Here is an 18,265-nt window from a genome sequence, read left to right on the forward strand (position 1 = left end):
CGGAATTTCTACGCGTCCAGCCGCCTTATCAGCACTTCTTGTCCTACCAGAAGCCTCTGAATCCATCTGGCTCCCAATTCGGGCAGCAATAGACCCTAATATCCAAATAACACATAGATTTCAAGCCACAAGCGAGCTCAACAGCGAAAATAAAATGTGTTCACCGAAAGCCTCTTTTCAGACAATCCCAAACTTAAAACATCTGCTCAACACACAGAAACATTTTTTTGCCTTCGCCAATGAGACCTCAGTTCTCCAGAAAAAAAATACATATAAAAGGAAAAAAGACACTTTTTCTTCTGAGCCTTCAACGAGCTTCTAAGCACTGAAATGAATCACAGCACACAACTCCAGCCTGAGCTCTTTGCATCCGAAAATGACACTCCACGTATTCTCTTTTCTCCTCTCCTCCAAATATTTAGCACCGAGCAAACCCCAAGCAGGCAAAATTGAGCTTCGTATAAGGAAAGCAGGCATTTGCAAAGGATAACAACAAGGGGTGGGGGATAAACCCTGGTTTCGTCCATCTTCAAAACCACAAAACACCCCCAAACAACCCCTCCTCCCCCCCAAAAGCAAACCCCCAAGTCATTGCAATTTCAGGAGCTTTTGGAAAGCCACTTCATCTTTTTACATTCTGCAGCGTGCATTGCAAGGACTTTTTTTTTTTTCATTTTCATTTTCTTCCCTCCAAAGTACATGCACAGCAATTTGTTTTTCCTCCGGGTAAACAGCGAGAGGACTTTTTTCCCCCAATAACCGACTGCTCCTTTTTGTCAGCTCTGATTTCTCCCACCCCCACAACAAACATTCGTAGGAAGAATACAAATACACGTTTTAATCAAAACACGGCGACAATAAAAAACATTATTCTGTCCATCTCCGGAGGAGAAGTTGGCACGGCGACCAGCCCGACTACCCGCCTTATTGCGGCCGTGATTATTCTTATTAGCCACGGCTGCTAATTCCCGCAATTAGCGAGCGGTTAATGAAGGAGTCCCCTTACCTTTCGCCTCGTTGTCGGAGTTGTCAGTGCTGGTGTCGGTGGTTTTAGGCAGCTCCTTCTCGGCATCCGACGGAGCGGGCTTGGGCGCCGGGGCGCTTTTTTCCGTTTTGATTTCGTTGGTGGCGGGGTGCGGAGCGTGCTCGGGTTGGGTGTTTTCGGGGAAACTCACTTTGGCCACCGGGGGCGGCGGCGGAGGTGGAGGAGGTGGCGGTGCTGCCGCTTCCAGATGCTCGCTCCGTGGGTTCAGGCTCGCCCTGGCTTCAAAACTTGCCTCAAACTCATTTGGGTTGCTGCAGTTGGGCGTCTTCTCCATGGAGGGGTAACCTTGGCTCGCTCGGTAGTAGCTGGGAACGGGGACTTCATGGTCATTTAGGCAAGGCTCAGGCATTTGGTTGGGGTAGAGGGTTGCCTCTGTGGCATTTTTCGCCCTTTTGTCAGCGTTATACATACAGCAAACATTCTCCTCCTTGACATTGGTGGGGAAGGAGCAGGATGGGAGCTGTCTTGCAACAGGTTGCTCGATCCTGTACGTATTTTTGGGGTCACACCAAGTGTCTAGCTGCGAAAGGTAAGATGGATAGGTGCTGAGAGACAAGGTAGCGCTATTCACCTCGTCCCTTTTGGAAAGAGACGGGATAATTCCACAGTTCCTCATGACTCCGCAGCTGAAATCGCTCCCAGGCTGCATGTACATCCCTTGGCTGGAGGAATAATTCTCCCCTCTACAGGTACCGGCCAACGAGTCCATCAAAAACGAGTTAGAAGTCACATTGTTGGGACATGACATTTTCAGAGAGGGTTTTTAAGGAGGACTACTCCAGCCAGGGGCTGACATCTTTTTTTTAGGGGGAAAAAAAATATCAAGCACCATAATTATCCACGCATCGCTCCCGTCCCCATCTCGCCCCCCCTTTTTGCTCCCCCCCCACTGCCGACACGTGATGCCCAGGCCAATGAGGATTGAAAATGGCCTTGATGATTCAGACGGGGCCGACGTCACGGGGGTCAAGTTGTCGCCACCGGGAGCGGCACCGTGGAGCAACAGCGACATCTGCCAGCACCGGGCCGGGACCTTCACGTTGAACAAAGGCAGAGCCTCAGCCGTCGTGTCCCGTCGCCGTCGCCGTTGTCGCTTCCCCCCCCTCCCCAAAAAAATCCCCCAAACCGGGCTGTCCCCGGGCCCCCCGCTCCCCCTCCCGCCGATTTGTTTACCAACCGAACCACGCGTGTCTGCAGTGTGACAAAAAATAATAATAATATATATATATATACACACATAATAGAATTAAATCATATCCCCTCTCCACGCAAAATTTGCCCCCCAAAAAAGCGCAAGGAGCGAAAGACGGATAAAAATCTCAGCCCTCCCAATCCCACCCTTCCTTCAGCCTTGCTTTGCATGAGCTCCCTCCACCATCCCCTAAAAAAGCAGATTTTTGCCCCCTCAGCAAGGATCCCCCCCACGATTTACTTTGCCCTCGTTTGCTGCTCCGCAGCTCTGCCGGGGTGCACGGCGCGGGTACTTTGGACTTGATTTTGAGGCTGGAAACAAAAAAAATGTATATATATATATAAATATAAAGGCAGGAGGGGTGAGGCTGCGAGGGATGGTGTGTTTTTTGTTGTTTGTTTGTTTGTTTTTGCTTTTTTGCGGGGGAGGTGCTGGAGGGGATACATTCGGCGCCACTTTCCTTTCCAGTCTCCCCCTTCGAGATGTGGAAATGGAAGGAAATGTGGGGAAACGAGTCAGGGACCTGCTTTCTGTCTTTCAGTCTGGCATTTCCCCGAAATCCCGAAGCCCACGCTTCTGCGAGCTGCTTGGATATTTCCCAGGCAGCTCTTGATTAAAAAAAAATACAATAAAAGCCAAGGCTTTGTATCTTATCCCCTCCACACATGCACACCCCCTTTTCTTTTTCTTTCCTGCAGCAAAGCAGCTTCGCCTTTCTGGAGTGCAAGAGGCTCGGCAAAAGCAGCTTTTTTTAATTATCCACTTTCATTGTGAACTGTCTTAAGTTGCTGGGCTAAAATGGCATGTGGGATGTCGCGTACAGACCTTGCAGGGTTGGTGGTGGAGGGGAAAAGGGGGAGAAATAAAAACGGGGGCAAATTTGCAAAGGGCGAGCGAGTTTCGTATGGCGACCCACGAGAGTGTGGCGGTGCGGGGGTTTTATTTTTTATTTTATTTTTTTCCTCCCGTTTGGCTGTCCGTCTGATCCTGCCTTCCCTCTCTGTAGCTCTCTCCAAGGAAAAAAAACGGGGCAAAAAGATAAGATAAAAATTTTAAAGCCTGGACTGTCTAAAGATCATGCGACAGGATTTCCAATTTGATTTTTTTCCCGGATTTGGCTAGGATTGGATTGGATTTTTTTTCATTTTTACTATTTTCTTTTATTCCTGGGGTGATTTCACGCCGAAACTTTCCCTCCTCTTTCTTCTCCATTTTGTGGCTTTTTTTTCTTAAATTGGACCCTGTCCGAGCACCACTAGATCTTTCAAATCCGACGTAATTTCAACCCCCACCGTTGTTGTTGCGAGCATGCGGGTGTCCCCTCCACCTCCTCGCTTTATAGGACATTTTCTAAATCGTGTAGTAATTAAACTGCAGAGTTTTACCCCCCTTTTTAAATTCTTTTCTTCCTTATATTCTTTTCTTGGTTTGTTGCAGAGTGACTTGGTGAACTTTCAGTCGAGACGAAGCGGCGAATTAAGGGGAGTCCCATAAAAAATAAATGTAGAAAAAAAACACACACACGCACACAAAAAGGCGAAGAGTCCGGAATTTCAAGATCATTACGAGTGATTAGAAAGACACGGGTTCAGAGTCACTTTCAAGGGAAACAAAAGAAGAAAACACAACCTTTCCTAAAAAAAAAAAAGAAAAGAAAAGAAAAGAAAAAGAAAAAAAGAAAATAAAAGAAAAAAGCAAATGGAGCAAATGAGTGGGAAAAAAGTGTATTGCATGGCAGAAAGTGGAACTTGACCGTTTGGGGTGATTTGTAACGGTTTCAAGTGAAGTCCTGCTTAAATATTCTCACGTCTGCAAACCTGCTTTCCCAAAGCTTTGCCCAAGCGGGGCTGTAAAATCCCCCCTCGACTTCACTTTCAATGGACTTTGCGGCTCTTCTTGCGGCCTCGAGTGGGACAGGTTTCCATCTCTTAGGCCGAGAAAGCCTAAAAGTGCGTTATACTATTTCGCGTGCCCCTTTCTCCAGCACAGTAAAAGCTTTCGTAGGCTTCAGACGCCATTTGGTTCCCCTGGAAAGCTATTTGCCACTTTATTGCCTCTATTTGTGTTATCTGCATAGGTCTTTTTAAAACAGTTTGATAGAAATCGTTCTGTTTTATGATATCCAACGAAAATTCCACATAATATTTATAAGCAAAGGATAAAACTTTAGTATGGGAGCCAATATTTTCTCATTTATAGGTGATGAAATTAAAGACCAATGCAATTTTGTATTATATTGCTTTTTTTTTCCTCCCCGGTTTGATTTTTTTTAAACCTCCCTCTTCTACTTTATTTTTGCAGCTGATGTGCCGGGCCAATAATTTATGCTGCTCAGTCAAACAGTTACACATGTGCATTTTTTGGGACACCAAAATTTGACCTCATAGTTTCCTGTATTGTCTGCTTATAGATTAAATATGCCTTCCTGGCTTGGGGATTTTTTTTCGGCGAGTATTCTGGGGTGCTTTGTCGAAGGAGGTACTACCGAGCTGCATGCAGCCCATCAGAGCGAAAAGTGCCCTTAAATAATTGCACTTTTTTTGTCCTCTTCGTCCACCCGGCCGCTTCACAATAGCATCGCGAGCAAAAACTGCCGTCCAGGTCGCGAAAGAGGGAAAGAGATGGGGGGAAACCGCCTCTTTTATGAACGTGTAAATGTTGGGAGAATAAAATAAAGATTTACACCGTTTCTCAGGCGTTTTGTTTACCAGGTTTTGTCAACGCGAGCTACCGATGCGAGAGTCGGGAGTGTTTTGGAGACTGTTTCGCACGCTGCTAAAGCAACATATTGGGGAACACAGAGGGCTAAATGTAAACACACCCTTCCAAAATCCCATAGACCATCCCAAAATAAGATACGATACCCCAAAATATGCTATGAGTATACTCCAAAATTTAACTTGAAAATAAAAAAGGAAGAAAGAAAAAAAGAATAGAAAGAAAGAAGAGAAAACGGGAAGCGGGAAGCCGTCATCAGCGAGCAACACAGAGGAGTCTCCAGGAGAGCGAATATTGCTTAAAGTTAAAAATCATTAGAAGTATGATAAACATGGGTCATTAATGGGAGGAGAAATAAAATTCATCAGCCTAAGTGGAACCCCCGTTGGGAGAAATGCCTCGCTCTAATTATGGAGAATAAATAGGAAGCAACGCTATTAAAACTTAAAAGGGGAAAGAGGGGATAAAGGCTCTGATAAGCCTGGGATTTTACACGCCTATAGGGCTCAGGATGCACACCAAAAAGTGGGATTTGCCCTTTAAAGTAGGGAGTAAAGTGTCCTCGTGTCCTTCTCTTGTACTCGCTTTCCCAGAACGCAACGATGGGAACATAAAGTCCTCAAATATCCCCCAATTCCGCACTCATCAGCCCTCCGAGCTCAGAACTCCGGGTATAAGATGGGGAGAAAAAGATGAAGAAAACACCCTCTTCTGCCTCTCCAGGAGAGGAGCTCCATGTGCACCAAGACAAAGACTCTCGTCGACTTCGACGCAATATTTTACCTGTTCCCCTGCTTTTCAATCTAATTATTTAACCGTGAGTTATGGATAGCAAGTGCTGCTGATGCCCATTGTATTTTTGTTTTAACCAAGTTTGGGTACGTTTTTATAGCAAACATTCATTTTCGTGGCGAGGAAGTATTTGGTAGCAAGACTTTAATGATTACCTTAAATTTGTATTTTCTGCCCGGTATTATGCCCCGTGTTGTAGCGGAAATAATTCTGATTTATGGCAAAGTACACTGGAGTACAATAACAGCGATGCAAAAATAAAACCCACGCCTTTATATGTTGGCTTAGAAACTGTAAACTATCACCACAAGAAATCTATCAAACTTTACAATCCCTCTTACCCTGCTTCCTTCTTTCTGAGTAACTTAAGTCAAAGAATTATGGAATGATATTATGTTCCTTGAGGTGGTAGTGAAAACCCTGGTCGAGCTTGGCTACCCCCAACATAGCAGACGACGGACACCCATATACTGGTTTTAGTATTGTACCCCTTCCCTACTCTTTGATCCTTTTAGGGGAGAGAGAAAAAAAAAAAAAAAAAAGCTTAATTCATATATAAGAAAGGACAGAGCGGGTGACAGAGCCCAATAACTTGACACGAGGATTTGGGGGAAAGTTTATTCAGTGCCGACATGTTTCCTTTAATTTTCCAACCGCCTTCACGAACTTTCATGCTGTATCAATAAATAAATAAATAAATAAATAAATTCTATAACTGAGGCCGGGAAATGCACGTGAGAGCCTTGGGAGAGCACATTTAGGGGGACAGAAGAGTGCTTTTCTTGAAGATAATTTAAGCATTGGAGATACATTTTGATGCTTTATTAATTTATTTATTTATTGAGAATCCCGTATTGCAGGGATTTAAAAGGGGGAAAATATGAATGAGGCTGGAAAGGGCGAAGAGTAACACTGAAAAGTACGACTGAAAACAATAAAAGACGTGTTAAAATGTTGGTCTGCTCTGGGAGTTAATAGCAAACCTCAAAGAATTCCTATTTTTCACTAATGACGATTGGAAAATCACTGCTTTCAAGCGCTGTTAAAACGGGAATCAGTCACCAGGCTACTTGAGATGTGTTTGAAGCTGCAATGCCTGTCTGCTGAGGGGTTCAAAATAAACATTATTGTTTCAATTATGATTTTTAGCAGAAAATGGAGAGCCGCATAGGATATTAACACTAACTTTCTGGAAAGGAAAGGGGAAAAAATGAAAAAAGAAAAGATTCACACCTATAGTAGTGAAAGAACTGGAAGAGTGTGGAGGGATAAGATGAGCGTTTTATCCCGCTGGATTTTCCCAGATTTGGCCATTTCTCCCTCCAAAACCCAGATACCGCCGTCGAGCTTCAGAGCACTGAGCAGCACATGTGTACGAGGATAATTTATTTTAAAAACACCGGATTTTTCCTTGTTTTTAATATTGTTTCCATACCTGAAGTCCTCAGGCTCACAGATAATCCCGATCATCTTCTGCTTCTTTAATCACAAAGTCTTTGCGAAAACACCCAAACTGTTACCCAGAGTCTAAGTTCTTTGTGCAGACGGTTGTACAGTAACATACGGTTCATATCAAACACATCTTTAAAGCAGAGGAGAGCAGATTTGCTTAAGTGTCTATCACTTCATTCAAAGAAAAGGAATTAGGCCGCATTTTGAGAAATTAAAGAGATTGCGTTTACTTGGCTACTTGTAGCACATAAACAATTGTAATGTTTACATTAATCCACCCCCTCTTCCTATTTTTTTTTTTCGTAAAATGAATAAAGTATTTTTTTATTATTATTTTACTTTATGGGCTCCATCAGCAATATGCTACAGCCTAATTCCTCAGCTCCAGATAAAACAAAAGCCTTATGAGGTTGCAAACCGCATTCTCGTGGTTTCATGTTGTAATTTAGAAGTTATCAAAAGCAGAAGAACGTGCTTCAGCCCAACATATGCTGCGCATCCCTATATTCCCCGGCTTTATGGCAGGAGGATAAGCAAAGGCCTTAATGGGCCGCCATTTTGGGGCAAAATTATCTAAGTCATCTTTAATATATTTTAATTTCTGCCCAGGCAGCGGAGGGGCAACCCCGACCGCCGGCAGCACACACTGCTTCTCGCATATTTTGAGTTTTATTGGGGTATTTTGAGGCCTTTTTTTAAGAGAGTTTGCCTCAAATCTGCAGTCATTTCTCCCTAGATTTTGCCCTTATTCCTTTTTTTTTCCGCATTTCCCCCGTTTTCCTTTTCCTTTTTCTTTCTTTTTTTTTTTTTTTTCCTGCTCCTACTCTCATTCGTCTGCCAATTCTCTGCGGAAAAGCGGCCAGGGGCTTCAGGAGGCCGAATTGAATCGCCTGTCGCCCACATTAGAGGCCACCGAGGAGGGGGGAACCCCCAGAATTGGGGGCTGCTGCTGCTGTTTCCTCTCCACCGGGCCCGGCGAAGGATCCTCTTAATAAAATCCCCCCAAAGTTACTCTCACACAAATAAATGAATTCACCCGGGGCTCCACAGACGCGGATTAGCTCAATTGCTGGTCGACTCGAGTCCGCTTGCCAAAACCACGGGCTTTCTTCTCGGCATTTTGTACTCCCCGCTCTGCCAAGCTCCGAGCCCGACGTCAAAAAGGCCAGGTGGAAAAGTGGAAAAATAAGTCGAAAATAAATAAATAAACCTTTTAAAAGGCTGGATTTCCCCCCATTGTGTGCCGCTCTCGCTGAGTTGTGCAGCTCAAGTTGGTTATTTACAAGCCACCGAGGAGGAGGTTGAGTCTGCAGGACCCCTCTGCGCCCCCCGAGTGAGTCCGGGTGGGTGCGTGGTGCAGTCCTGTCCTCCCCAACGAGCAAGTCCGGCCACTTTATTCCAGCATTTCCCCATCCTGCAATCTCCCCCACGTTTCTATTTACCCTTTCCAAGAAAAAAGGGGAAAAAAAAAACATTTTCTGCAAAAGGGGAGATGCTCTGCATGCAAGCCAACATCGGTGAACATGATTATCCCACAAGAAGCCAATTAGAAGCGTGTGCCCCCCCTACTTCTCCTCCTTTCCCCCTCCCGGGCAATATTTCACAACAAAGTAGCCCCGAGCTGCTTCCAAGATGTTGGCTCGGCAATCCGGGGAGGAATGGGAAACAGGTTGGCTTGGGGTGTTGGTACGTCACGCCGAAAGGTCCTCCACAATTAGTCTGTGTGTCATTAACGTCGGCACCGAGCGGGGATCCCAGCCTATGAGGGAGGCTTCGTTGGGACGGACATGAGCGGCAGGGCGGAAAGTTGCGCACTGGAAAAGCCCTAAATGCGCGCTGGAAATCAAGGAAGGAAAAAAAAGTGTAAAAGTTTGTTTTTCCTTTTTTTTTTTCCTAATGCCAAAAAAAAAGTTATAAAAACTTTCCACGCCTTGAGATAGCGAGAGGTTTATAATGCTACTAAAGGGTGCGCAGCCTTCCTGGAAAAGGCACGAGAGGCGGCGCGACTGGCTTAAGTATGAAACATCATAAACGCTGCCTGGGGTGCAAAATATTTTTTTCTTTTATTTTTTTTTCTCGGTCCTTTTTTGGTGATTTTATTTATTTCCTCTCGGGGGGAAAAATATGGGTCCCCTTCCCGTCCCCGCGCCCACCACCCTCCCACGGGCTCCCTGGAGGCGGGGCGGCCGCGGGCACCCGCTCCCATCCCGCTTTATTACAAAAGGGTTAAAGGTGATGGACTTGACTTTATTGAAGTTCAAAGACATCATATATTCACATTTTTCCTTCCTGCGGGGCTCGCCTTCCCCAGGTGGCCTGCGGAAACCCCGTTCGCCGGGGTAATTTTGGGGAGCTTTTCCAAAAACCTTAGGCCGGACCCTCCCCTCGCTCCACACCCGTCTCTCCCACCCTATGGGTGCCTGTAGAGCGAGATAGAGATGGATAAACCTTTTTTATTATTATTCCACTTGTTCACCCTGGTGGTACCCAAAGCATCTTGCCCGACCCCCCCTTCCTCCGCCATATCGCACTCCCCCCGCACCCTCCGCAGAACATTAACAGCCCTTTTCCTACACGGCCCTGATGCTTAATGCTGCTGTAAACTCCCACATGGTCTATAAACTTGGGTTTTACAACTGGCATTCCATTTTAGCTCGCGAAAACTTTGAACTAGGCCTCCAGTTTCATTGTGCTGCAGTTGAACCGAAGACTTACTTGGAGAGGAGAGGGCGAGGGGGGGAAGGAGAAGAGGGAGGGGTAAAAAAAAAATCTGGGCAAGGCTCCCTTATTTGTTTACTATTTACTGCGGAAGTCTTTTTCCCTTTAGCCAGACGGGGTAATTAAGAAAAATTAAGCTGTTTAGTGCTGCAGTCTTTATTACAATGTCTAGACTAGGCGCTTTTGTCCGGGCAGCCGCTGCTGTTACGGAGCATTAACTGCCGTGCCTGACCTCGTGATATTCACCTTATTGCACCTCTCTCCAGTTTTCCTAACCTTGGGAAGGTTTGGCAAACACTTATTAAAGAAAGGTGATTTTCTATTTTTCCCTCCCTTTCTCTCTGCTTTCCCCCCACCACCACCCCCGGCTGGTCACGGAGTGCAGCGAGACCCCGCGACATCTGCGCGGAAGATGGCTCCTTTTAAGCACATCTTGTCTATTCTGATCTTTTTTTTTTCCTTTTCTCTCTCTCTCTCTTTTTTTTTTTTTTATATATATATGCAGCTCAGAAAAGCCCCTTGCACCTCTGCAAAGCGCCCCCCGCTCTGCTTTCAGGGCCAGTTTATGCAAACGGCAGAGCTCCGGCGGGATTTTAGGCCGCGGACAAACGTCTTTTGAGCTGGAAAGGTTTGCAAAAATAAATAGCGACGAAATAATAATAAAGCCGCGCTTTGCAATGCATCCCCCCTTTTCTTTTCTCCCTCCCCTCTTTCTCTACCCCCATTTCCCACTCCCCTAATGAGAAACATGCCTGTGAACATCCTTTCCAGAGCATTTCGGGGCTATCACGAAAGCCTCGATGCTTCTCATTGCTTTGCCCGGCGCTTGTGTGGGAGCATACGAGGAGCATTTTTGCGGGATCGCATTTTTTTTCCCCCGCCGTTGTCAAATAAAATCAGAAGACACCATCAAAGCGTTCGCCTTTTGTATTTAAAAGCAAGCATGAGAATTTTACAAGAACACGCTCAATGGATGAAAATATAATGTGTTGTTTCTCTGCTGCTGTTTCTCCCCTCCCTTCCTCCCTTCTCCCCCCACCTCGTCCATATGCAAAATCCCATTGCTCTACATCGGAAAGCGCTCAGATTGCAAAACCCCAAACCTACCCCTGCAAAAGCCCCGCAAACAGCCCTCCAAAACACTGTATTTACACACAAAAAAGCATGCACCACATCACCAACGCAATCCTCTGCATTTCTTTCTCCTTGAAAACATTATTTCTTTCATAGACTGAGAGAGGGGGAAAAAGTCATTGTGCAAACGTAAAAAAAAATCAGTTTTATGCCCTGTGCCTGGGAGTTGAACTTGTTTTCCTTAGGCAAGAATTTAAGGACTTGACTTTGCATTTGTGCTTTGTGGATATAAGGTGGGGTATCCTTGACTTAGGAAAATGCAGCACGGTCCTCGATGCAATTAGTGGTTCATTCATGAAAATAAAAAGAAAAAAAAAGAGAGAGAGAGAGAGGAAAAAAAAGATACTAATGTGGTGTTCTCTTGAAAATGCACAAAAGATTAACTACAACCGGAAAACAGAGAAAGCCATCTGGAGCCAAATTCAGAGGAGGATTACTGGGCCAAGAAAAATCCTATAAATTTCAATCCGATGATGAATACAATGAACTCCACAGCTAACGTGGGCTCCAAGGTGGAGGTTTCCTATTAATACCAGTCATATTTAGCCCATCTTGGAGCGAGTCCGCATGAATATGGATGATGAGAAGGCTGATACGTGCCCAGGTATTTCCACTTCTCGAGACGAAAACCCACACCACAGTGACCGCAAAGAGGCTTTTAAGAGGGGTAACGCTAATAAAATGGTCAAATAAAATCATAATGTAGAACAGCTTGCAACGTCTTTATTTGCCACAGAATTTCACAGAATATCCCGGGGACTCACTTTACATACACAAAGATTTTTTTTTGTATTATGATTTTTTTTTCTTTTCTCCAAGGTTATTTTCTCCTGGTGTTCTTCGTTTCCCATTTCCGGAAGAAAAAGAAGAAGAAAAAAAAACATACTACGAATTTTATTTACAAACAGTTATTGCAAATGCATTTTCGTCTAGATTCCCCCCCTCCCCACTCAAAATGAAAAAAATCTTTCTGCATAGTGTGTGTGTATATATATATATATATATATATATATGCATACTTATGTACACACATACAGATATGAATATATATATATATATATCTGAAGGGGGTGTGGAGAAGGAGGTGGAAATGACAGTCCTGTTAAGGACGGAGTATTTAAATTAGGTTTCGACAACAATCCTTGGCTTGGAGAGCAAGAGGCCACGAGTGCCTGCGGGGTGGGTGTGAAGGCGCACACACACACACAAGGACACCCGTGTCCGCGTGTGCATTCACACACACTCACACACTCACCCCAGTTGAAGGGAACTGTTCCTAGAGGGAGACTTTGCCGCTCCTGTGATAACGCATCTGCATCCCCAAAATAATAATGCCCAGCACTGCGACTCAAACGGACTGGGATGGTGGGGGATTGCCTAAATAATAATAATAATAAAAATAATAATAATAACAATAAAAAAGAGGAGGAATCCCAAACTGTTTAGACAAAAAGAACGACAACAACAACAACAAAAAAGTTAAATAAAATGTCCGTGGATTTCAAGTCCTTACAACGGTTGGGTGCCTGCAAGGATATTTCCCTCCTTTTGTCCCTCAGGACTGTCCCGCACATACAAACAGAAGTAACGAAAAGGTTTAAACTTTGAGGTTGCTTTGTCGACTCGAAGAGCAAACCCATGATCGCAACTGTCCCTTCTTCCTCCAGACACATACACCTCGCCAGCAGAGGAGATTTAAAAAGCTGTTCACAACAAGGGATTCCCCGAGAAATACTGCAGACGGTCTCTGCTTAATTTTTTTTCTTTCATCCTTCTGTTCTGGAACCAAATTTTAACCTGTCGGTCAGTGAGGTTTAGCATCCTGGACAACTGGAGCCTTTTCTCTTTGTTGATATAGACATTGAAGAAGAATTCACGCTCCAGCTCCCGGATCTGGAATTTCGAATAGGGGCATCTCTTCTTCCTTGTTCTGGGAGCACCTTCAAAGAACCAGAAAGCAGGATAAATAAGCTAAGAAAAGGCAAAGCAGAGGCTCCATCTTCCCGGATGATCCCTCAGATTGGGGCGCAGTTAGGTATTAATGCAGGGGCACATATTTGCGAGCACGGAGCTCTTTGCCTATGGGGGCTCTATACCCAGGGTCTTATAGATTGAGCCTCATATTGCAATGATTTCTCCCCACTACATAGGGTTTAGACCCCCTCGCTGCCCAAGACCCTCGTTTTAAGGGCAGCTCTGTTATTTTCAAAGAGGCAGTGGGAATATTTAAGCAGCCTTTTGGAGCGATGGATGGAAATACATATATATGTATATATACACCCGCTCAGCTGCAAATCTGTTATCTGTAGAAAACCAGCATGAGCAACGGAGGAATTACAGGCACTAGATATGATGTTCCGCACAAGTTTTTGATTAACTCCAGCCCTCGCCACACACGCAAAAAGGAATCAAAATCAAAGAGAATTTGGCCTCTGAGCTGCAAAAAGAAAGGGGAGGGGGGCTTTTGCGGAGGCAAATAAGGAAACAAACCCACCCTCCCCTCTGCGCCCCCCAAAAAAGAGCTCCATTCTCGCAAAGTTGCCTAGATTCAGCTTTTGCACCTCTCCTCTAAGGCTGCCCTGGAAATGTGAGTGCATGCAGTCAAAAATACCGAGGAGCCCCGTGCAAAGAGCCACTCAAGGCGAAGCCCCTCCTGACAAAAGCTGGACTCTCCGCTAAGCTTAGAGGGAAAGAAATGCCACTTTTGAAAGGGAAACCTCCGAAAATGCCCAATCTGCAGAGGAAAAGCCGACATCTTCCTCCCCCAGCTTTGCACTCTTAGCACAGCACCCCCAGCAAGAGCAAAGACTCGACATGCACTTTTAATTAGAAATAATAAAAAAAGCCCCCTCTGCATGCATCTTTAGTGCCTAAAAGCCAGCACAGGCAGCCTAAGTAGTGTTCTGCCCAATTGCCTTTTACCCTCGGCAACCCGGGACCAAACCCTTTTAAAACGCTCGCCTAAGTTCATGATCAAAGTTAATATTTGCCGCGACGCTGGCGCTTTTAAAATTTCACAGACTCCAAGACACCGTGCCTGCGCCTAACATCTCCATTTTTTTCCTCCCCCCCTCCTTCTTCTTCTCCAAGACTCTTTTTTTTTCCCATCGTAAAAAGAAAGAGGGGGAAAAAAAAGGCTTCTCGTTTGGAAGAAAGCGCTTTGGAGGTTATAATAAAATCCTTTGAATGCTTATAAAACTCCACATAAAATTTGACCGACAAAACACGCCGGTTAGTCCCCTTAACCTCTTTTTTTTTTTTTTCCTTTTTTTTATCCTTTCCGCCGCAAAGCAACGTTTACTGCTCTACCTACTCGCGCCGCCGCTTTTGCCGCTCTCCTTGTTGACTGAGGAGGATGAGGCTGAAGAGCCGGGGTTCGTGTTCTCCTCTTCGTCTTCCGGGTCCAGCCCGGGTTCGCCGCGGGCTGCCAGCTCTTGGGCTTGCGCTTGGGGCTCCAGTTTGCCCTCGGTTTTCTGCAGGCAGCTCTCGGCGGGGGGGTCGGCTCCGCAATAGGCGTTGTCGAAGAAGCGGTCGAAAGCCTGCGGCAGGACGGTGTTTTTGCTCATGCCGCCGTAGAACCCCGCCGGGGCCGGGTGGTTGGAGCTGGGGTGATGATGATGATGGTGGTGGTGGTGGTGGTAGCCGCTCTCGTTTTTCATTAGCATGTCGCTCATGGTGGCGGGCGGGAGGCACTCCCTGTGCATCAGCTCCTCCGCGGAGTAGCACGCCGCGTAATTGCCGCGCGGGTGCCACTTGCTCGAGGGCTCGAGCCCGTAGGAGACCTCCCGCACGGGCGGCACTTGCGAGAGGTTGGCGGAGTACGGGTAGGAGATTTGGCGAGAGGGGGCCTGTGGCAGGAAGGAGGACACGGTGGAGAATTCAGGGACGTAATAGGTGCAGCTGGGGAGGTAGAGGTTGGAGGCGCAACCTGCCCGCTCGCCAAATTCGGCGCTCCGCTCTTTGCGCGACTGCGAGCAGAAGTTGCCCAGGTTCACCGAGTTAAACATTTTTTTTTCCTCCTTATATATATATATATATTTTTAATTCCCGCGCTCCTCCGGACTGGAAGGTTTTGGGAGCCGATGTGCGGAGGGGAAAAAATTTGGGAAGGCGAGATGACGCGCTATCCGTCTTAGTCGCTCCGGCGGCCACGTGATCCAAAGTAGATATTGTCATATATCAGTTTGGAGCACTTAGATGCGTAGGAGTGGTTCACTTAGGTAGGAGCGCAGAGGTTCAAACGATTGGTGTGCCAACACCGCAGAAACATTATGAAAATCAATCGCAGATTTGTATGCATTTTCCCGAAGGCACACCCCTTGCAAGCGCTCAGAGCAGGACAAGTCCAAGGGGCGGCTTGTGAAGTTGCTTTTTTTTTTTTTTTTTTTTTCTCCTTTTCCTACCTCCTTCCTATTCGGATTCTGCTTTTCTGTGTTTTTTTTTTTTTTTTTCTCTTGGTCGAAGATTTGACTACGGGGAGGGGGCGATTCGAAGTCGGGGAGGGGAGAGGAGGGGAAAGAGGGAGGGTCTTATGGGCTCTAGAACTGTATCTTTCCACCTTTTTTTTTTTTTTTTCCCTCTTCATCATCATCATCATCATAATTACCGCTATTCTTATAATTCATTCTCACGCTTCTTTCTATCCTAGTCCTATCTTAGACATGTTCATTTAAATCCCAGGGAATAAAAATACCGCTGGAGAATGCGAAGTAAGTTTTCCAACATTTCGGGAATCCTCGCTGCAGTGGGGAAACGCGCAGCCCCCCGTACAGCTGCGCCGCAAAATTAGGAGCGAGTCTCTATCTCTCGTTCGGGGAGCGAGGGGGCTGGTGCTAATTAACAAGCTTCTACCATCCGCTAATTACGTCGAGCTCTATGTGCACATCCCCTATACATCAAGCAGCTTGGCAGGGTTTATAGAGAATATACCATTTAGGCAATGACAGTTTGTGTGGGTGTCTTTAGTGAGGGAGGAGGGGAGGATCGTGCAAAGTTTCAAACTTTCAAGTTATTTCCAACGCAGGCCCGGGTTTAATGTTTTTTTTGTGTATTATTTAATATATATTGAATTAGCGATATATCAAGGAATAGAGCAAATGAATTAAGTCCCCACCTAATAAATAGTAGAAAGCTCCCCTTGAATGTTTTGTTAAATATTTATTATGGAAGAGTGGCACATTGAATATTTAATGCGTCTGTTTATTGACAATCAATGAATGGACTTGCAGGAAGGCGCTCGCCATTTGGTCTTCCAGATGAATTAAAAAAGATATTCTTATTAAAGTCATTCATCTTCTCTACCCGTTGCCCCAAGAACTCCCGTTTTCTCTGCATTTCTACAGGCTGGCATCAAGCAACCAGTGATAAATCATGGCGGTTTCACATATTTTGCGGATTTCACAAATAATTTTTCCCCAAAAAACCTTGGGACAAGATAGAAATGTGTACCTGAAGGAGTGAGGGGGGTCCCGAAAGGGAGGCGATCTGCAAAAATAAAAAGTCTTTGGGGAGCAAAGTGGTCACATTGCCACAAATGTAGGCTGACGGTTTTATTTTTCACCTGGATTAGAAATCATCCGGCTGAGGTGGAAAATACAGCTCGCGGCATTTCCATTTCAAACCGAGGAGGCTCCTTTTTTTTCCATCTCTATACGAAAATAATGCCGCTATATTTTCCCCCCTCTTTTCTTCTTATTGAATTTATTATATTTTCCTTTTGTTTTGATTATTTTCAAATCCCTGGGAAAGGAAGAATAAACAAAAATTAGTGAATGCTTTCGCATGAGTCCCAACTCTGCTCTATCCTGGGCTCAGTTTGGGGGATGATTCTTTCCATGAAGCTCCACACTCCGCCAGACATATCGAGGATATTTCTAGGGAATATCTCCTCAAATCGAGCTAGAAGCAATTCGAACAGGGAGGAAAAATACAGCAAATCCCAGACCTTGGGAATATGGAGGGGGCAAGAGGAAACTGCGGTGTTTCACCTCGCTCCCGCACGCAAATCCCAAACTCAGCCCAGGAATAACCAATTCCCCAGCAAAGAGCATCAGAATCTCTCATTCCTGCTGGGACTAGTCCTGGATCTGGGCATCTCTGCATATCTCCACTTTCCTTCTCCTCGCATAAATCTGTGCATTTGATTTGCTTGCATTTTCTGCGAGCTTGTGTTTGCCGTTTGCCCCGTTTTCAAACGCTGGGCGAGGTGGCCAGATAAACGGAGAAAAATGCACCTCCCACAACCACGCGAAGCTTATAGGCGCTGATAAATATATAGACCCATGGATATCCTGCAATTCTGAAGCAATACACAGGAAAAGAAGAAAAAGACGTTTATTTATATATATATATGTATACACAAACCAGCCTGGCAACTCCGTATCTTGCAGCAGAGCCGAGAGCAGAGGATTAAGAGATCACAGAAGCAAATTACAGTGCACATTGCAGGAGAGCTTTCAAAACTGTAGTGTTCATCAGGCAGGATGGTCGCATTTCTAAGGATTTATCCCCGAAACCTGGAGGGGAAACATGGCGGCTTCCCCTTAAAAGGTTCTTCCTCATTGCTCTTCCTCATCTTGAGCTTTTTCCCCCACCTCCCACCCCCTTCTCCTAAGGCAGCGATGCATTTATTTTTATTTTTATATTTATTTATGGATGGGTTTGTCCGCCCCCCCACACCTTCTCCAGCTTTGTTTTCTATTTAAGGAGAGCCGCGCTCATAAAACTCTTTTTATAAGGGATCGGGGCTTGCGTGTGTCTCTGAATGCGAGTGTGCGGAGATAAATACATCCACCTATATAAATATGTCGCTAATTCCAAAAGAAACCCAGATTTTTCTCTCCAATGCACCCGTTGGCTGATGAACATCGAGGCGAGGCGGTTCTGCCGGACGAGATGCTTTTCTCGGGGCTGCAGCCTGCCCTGGTTTACGGCTTGAAAGTCGTTTTGGGCAAAACTTTTAATTAAAGTGTCAGCGATCTTTTCACTTGGCTTTTTATGGAGCAATATTAATACTAACTACAAACTAATAATGTTAAGCTATTGTTTATGAGCGCGATTATTTTTTTTCACCCCCATCCAATTCCCTCTTGCTTGCAACCTGAACATGCTAACTACGATTAAAACGCGAAAGGGTGTTCAACGTGAGCTGGATTTTTTTTTTCAAAGCCATTTCAATGCAGATTCCCTAGCAAAGGTTGCAAGAATCAAGTTTT

The 18,265-nt window shown here is 45.4% G+C and overlaps 2 protein-coding genes across 2 annotated transcripts in view; both read right to left on the reverse strand.

Moving 5' to 3' along the window:
• The window catches only part of HOXC10 (homeobox C10), a 4,357-nt gene extending 2,564 nt beyond the window's left edge, over positions 1–1,793 (reverse strand). The window contains exon 1 of the mRNA XM_010221458.2: positions 1,007–1,793. Coding sequence (XP_010219760.1) covers positions 1,007–1,793 — 787 coding nt within the window. The remainder of the gene's footprint in view (positions 1–1,006) is intronic.
• A 10,965-nt stretch (positions 1,794–12,758) lies between these two features.
• On the reverse strand, positions 12,759–15,058 carry HOXC11 (homeobox C11). The gene is made up of 2 exons (XM_010221456.2): positions 14,365–15,058; positions 12,759–12,991 (listed from the first exon to the last, which is right to left on the reverse strand). Exons 1-2 carry the CDS (start codon positions 15,056–15,058, stop codon positions 12,759–12,761), a joined length of 927 nt encoding a protein of 308 aa, XP_010219758.1.
• Between the last annotated feature and the right edge of the window lie 3,207 nt (positions 15,059–18,265).

This window comes from Tinamus guttatus, unplaced genomic scaffold (assembly GCF_059628265.1).
Source record: "Tinamus guttatus ecotype Peru unplaced genomic scaffold, ASM5962826v1 Tinamus_guttatus_pri_ptg000699l, whole genome shotgun sequence".
NCBI lineage: Eukaryota > Metazoa > Chordata > Aves > Tinamiformes > Tinamidae > Tinamus > Tinamus guttatus.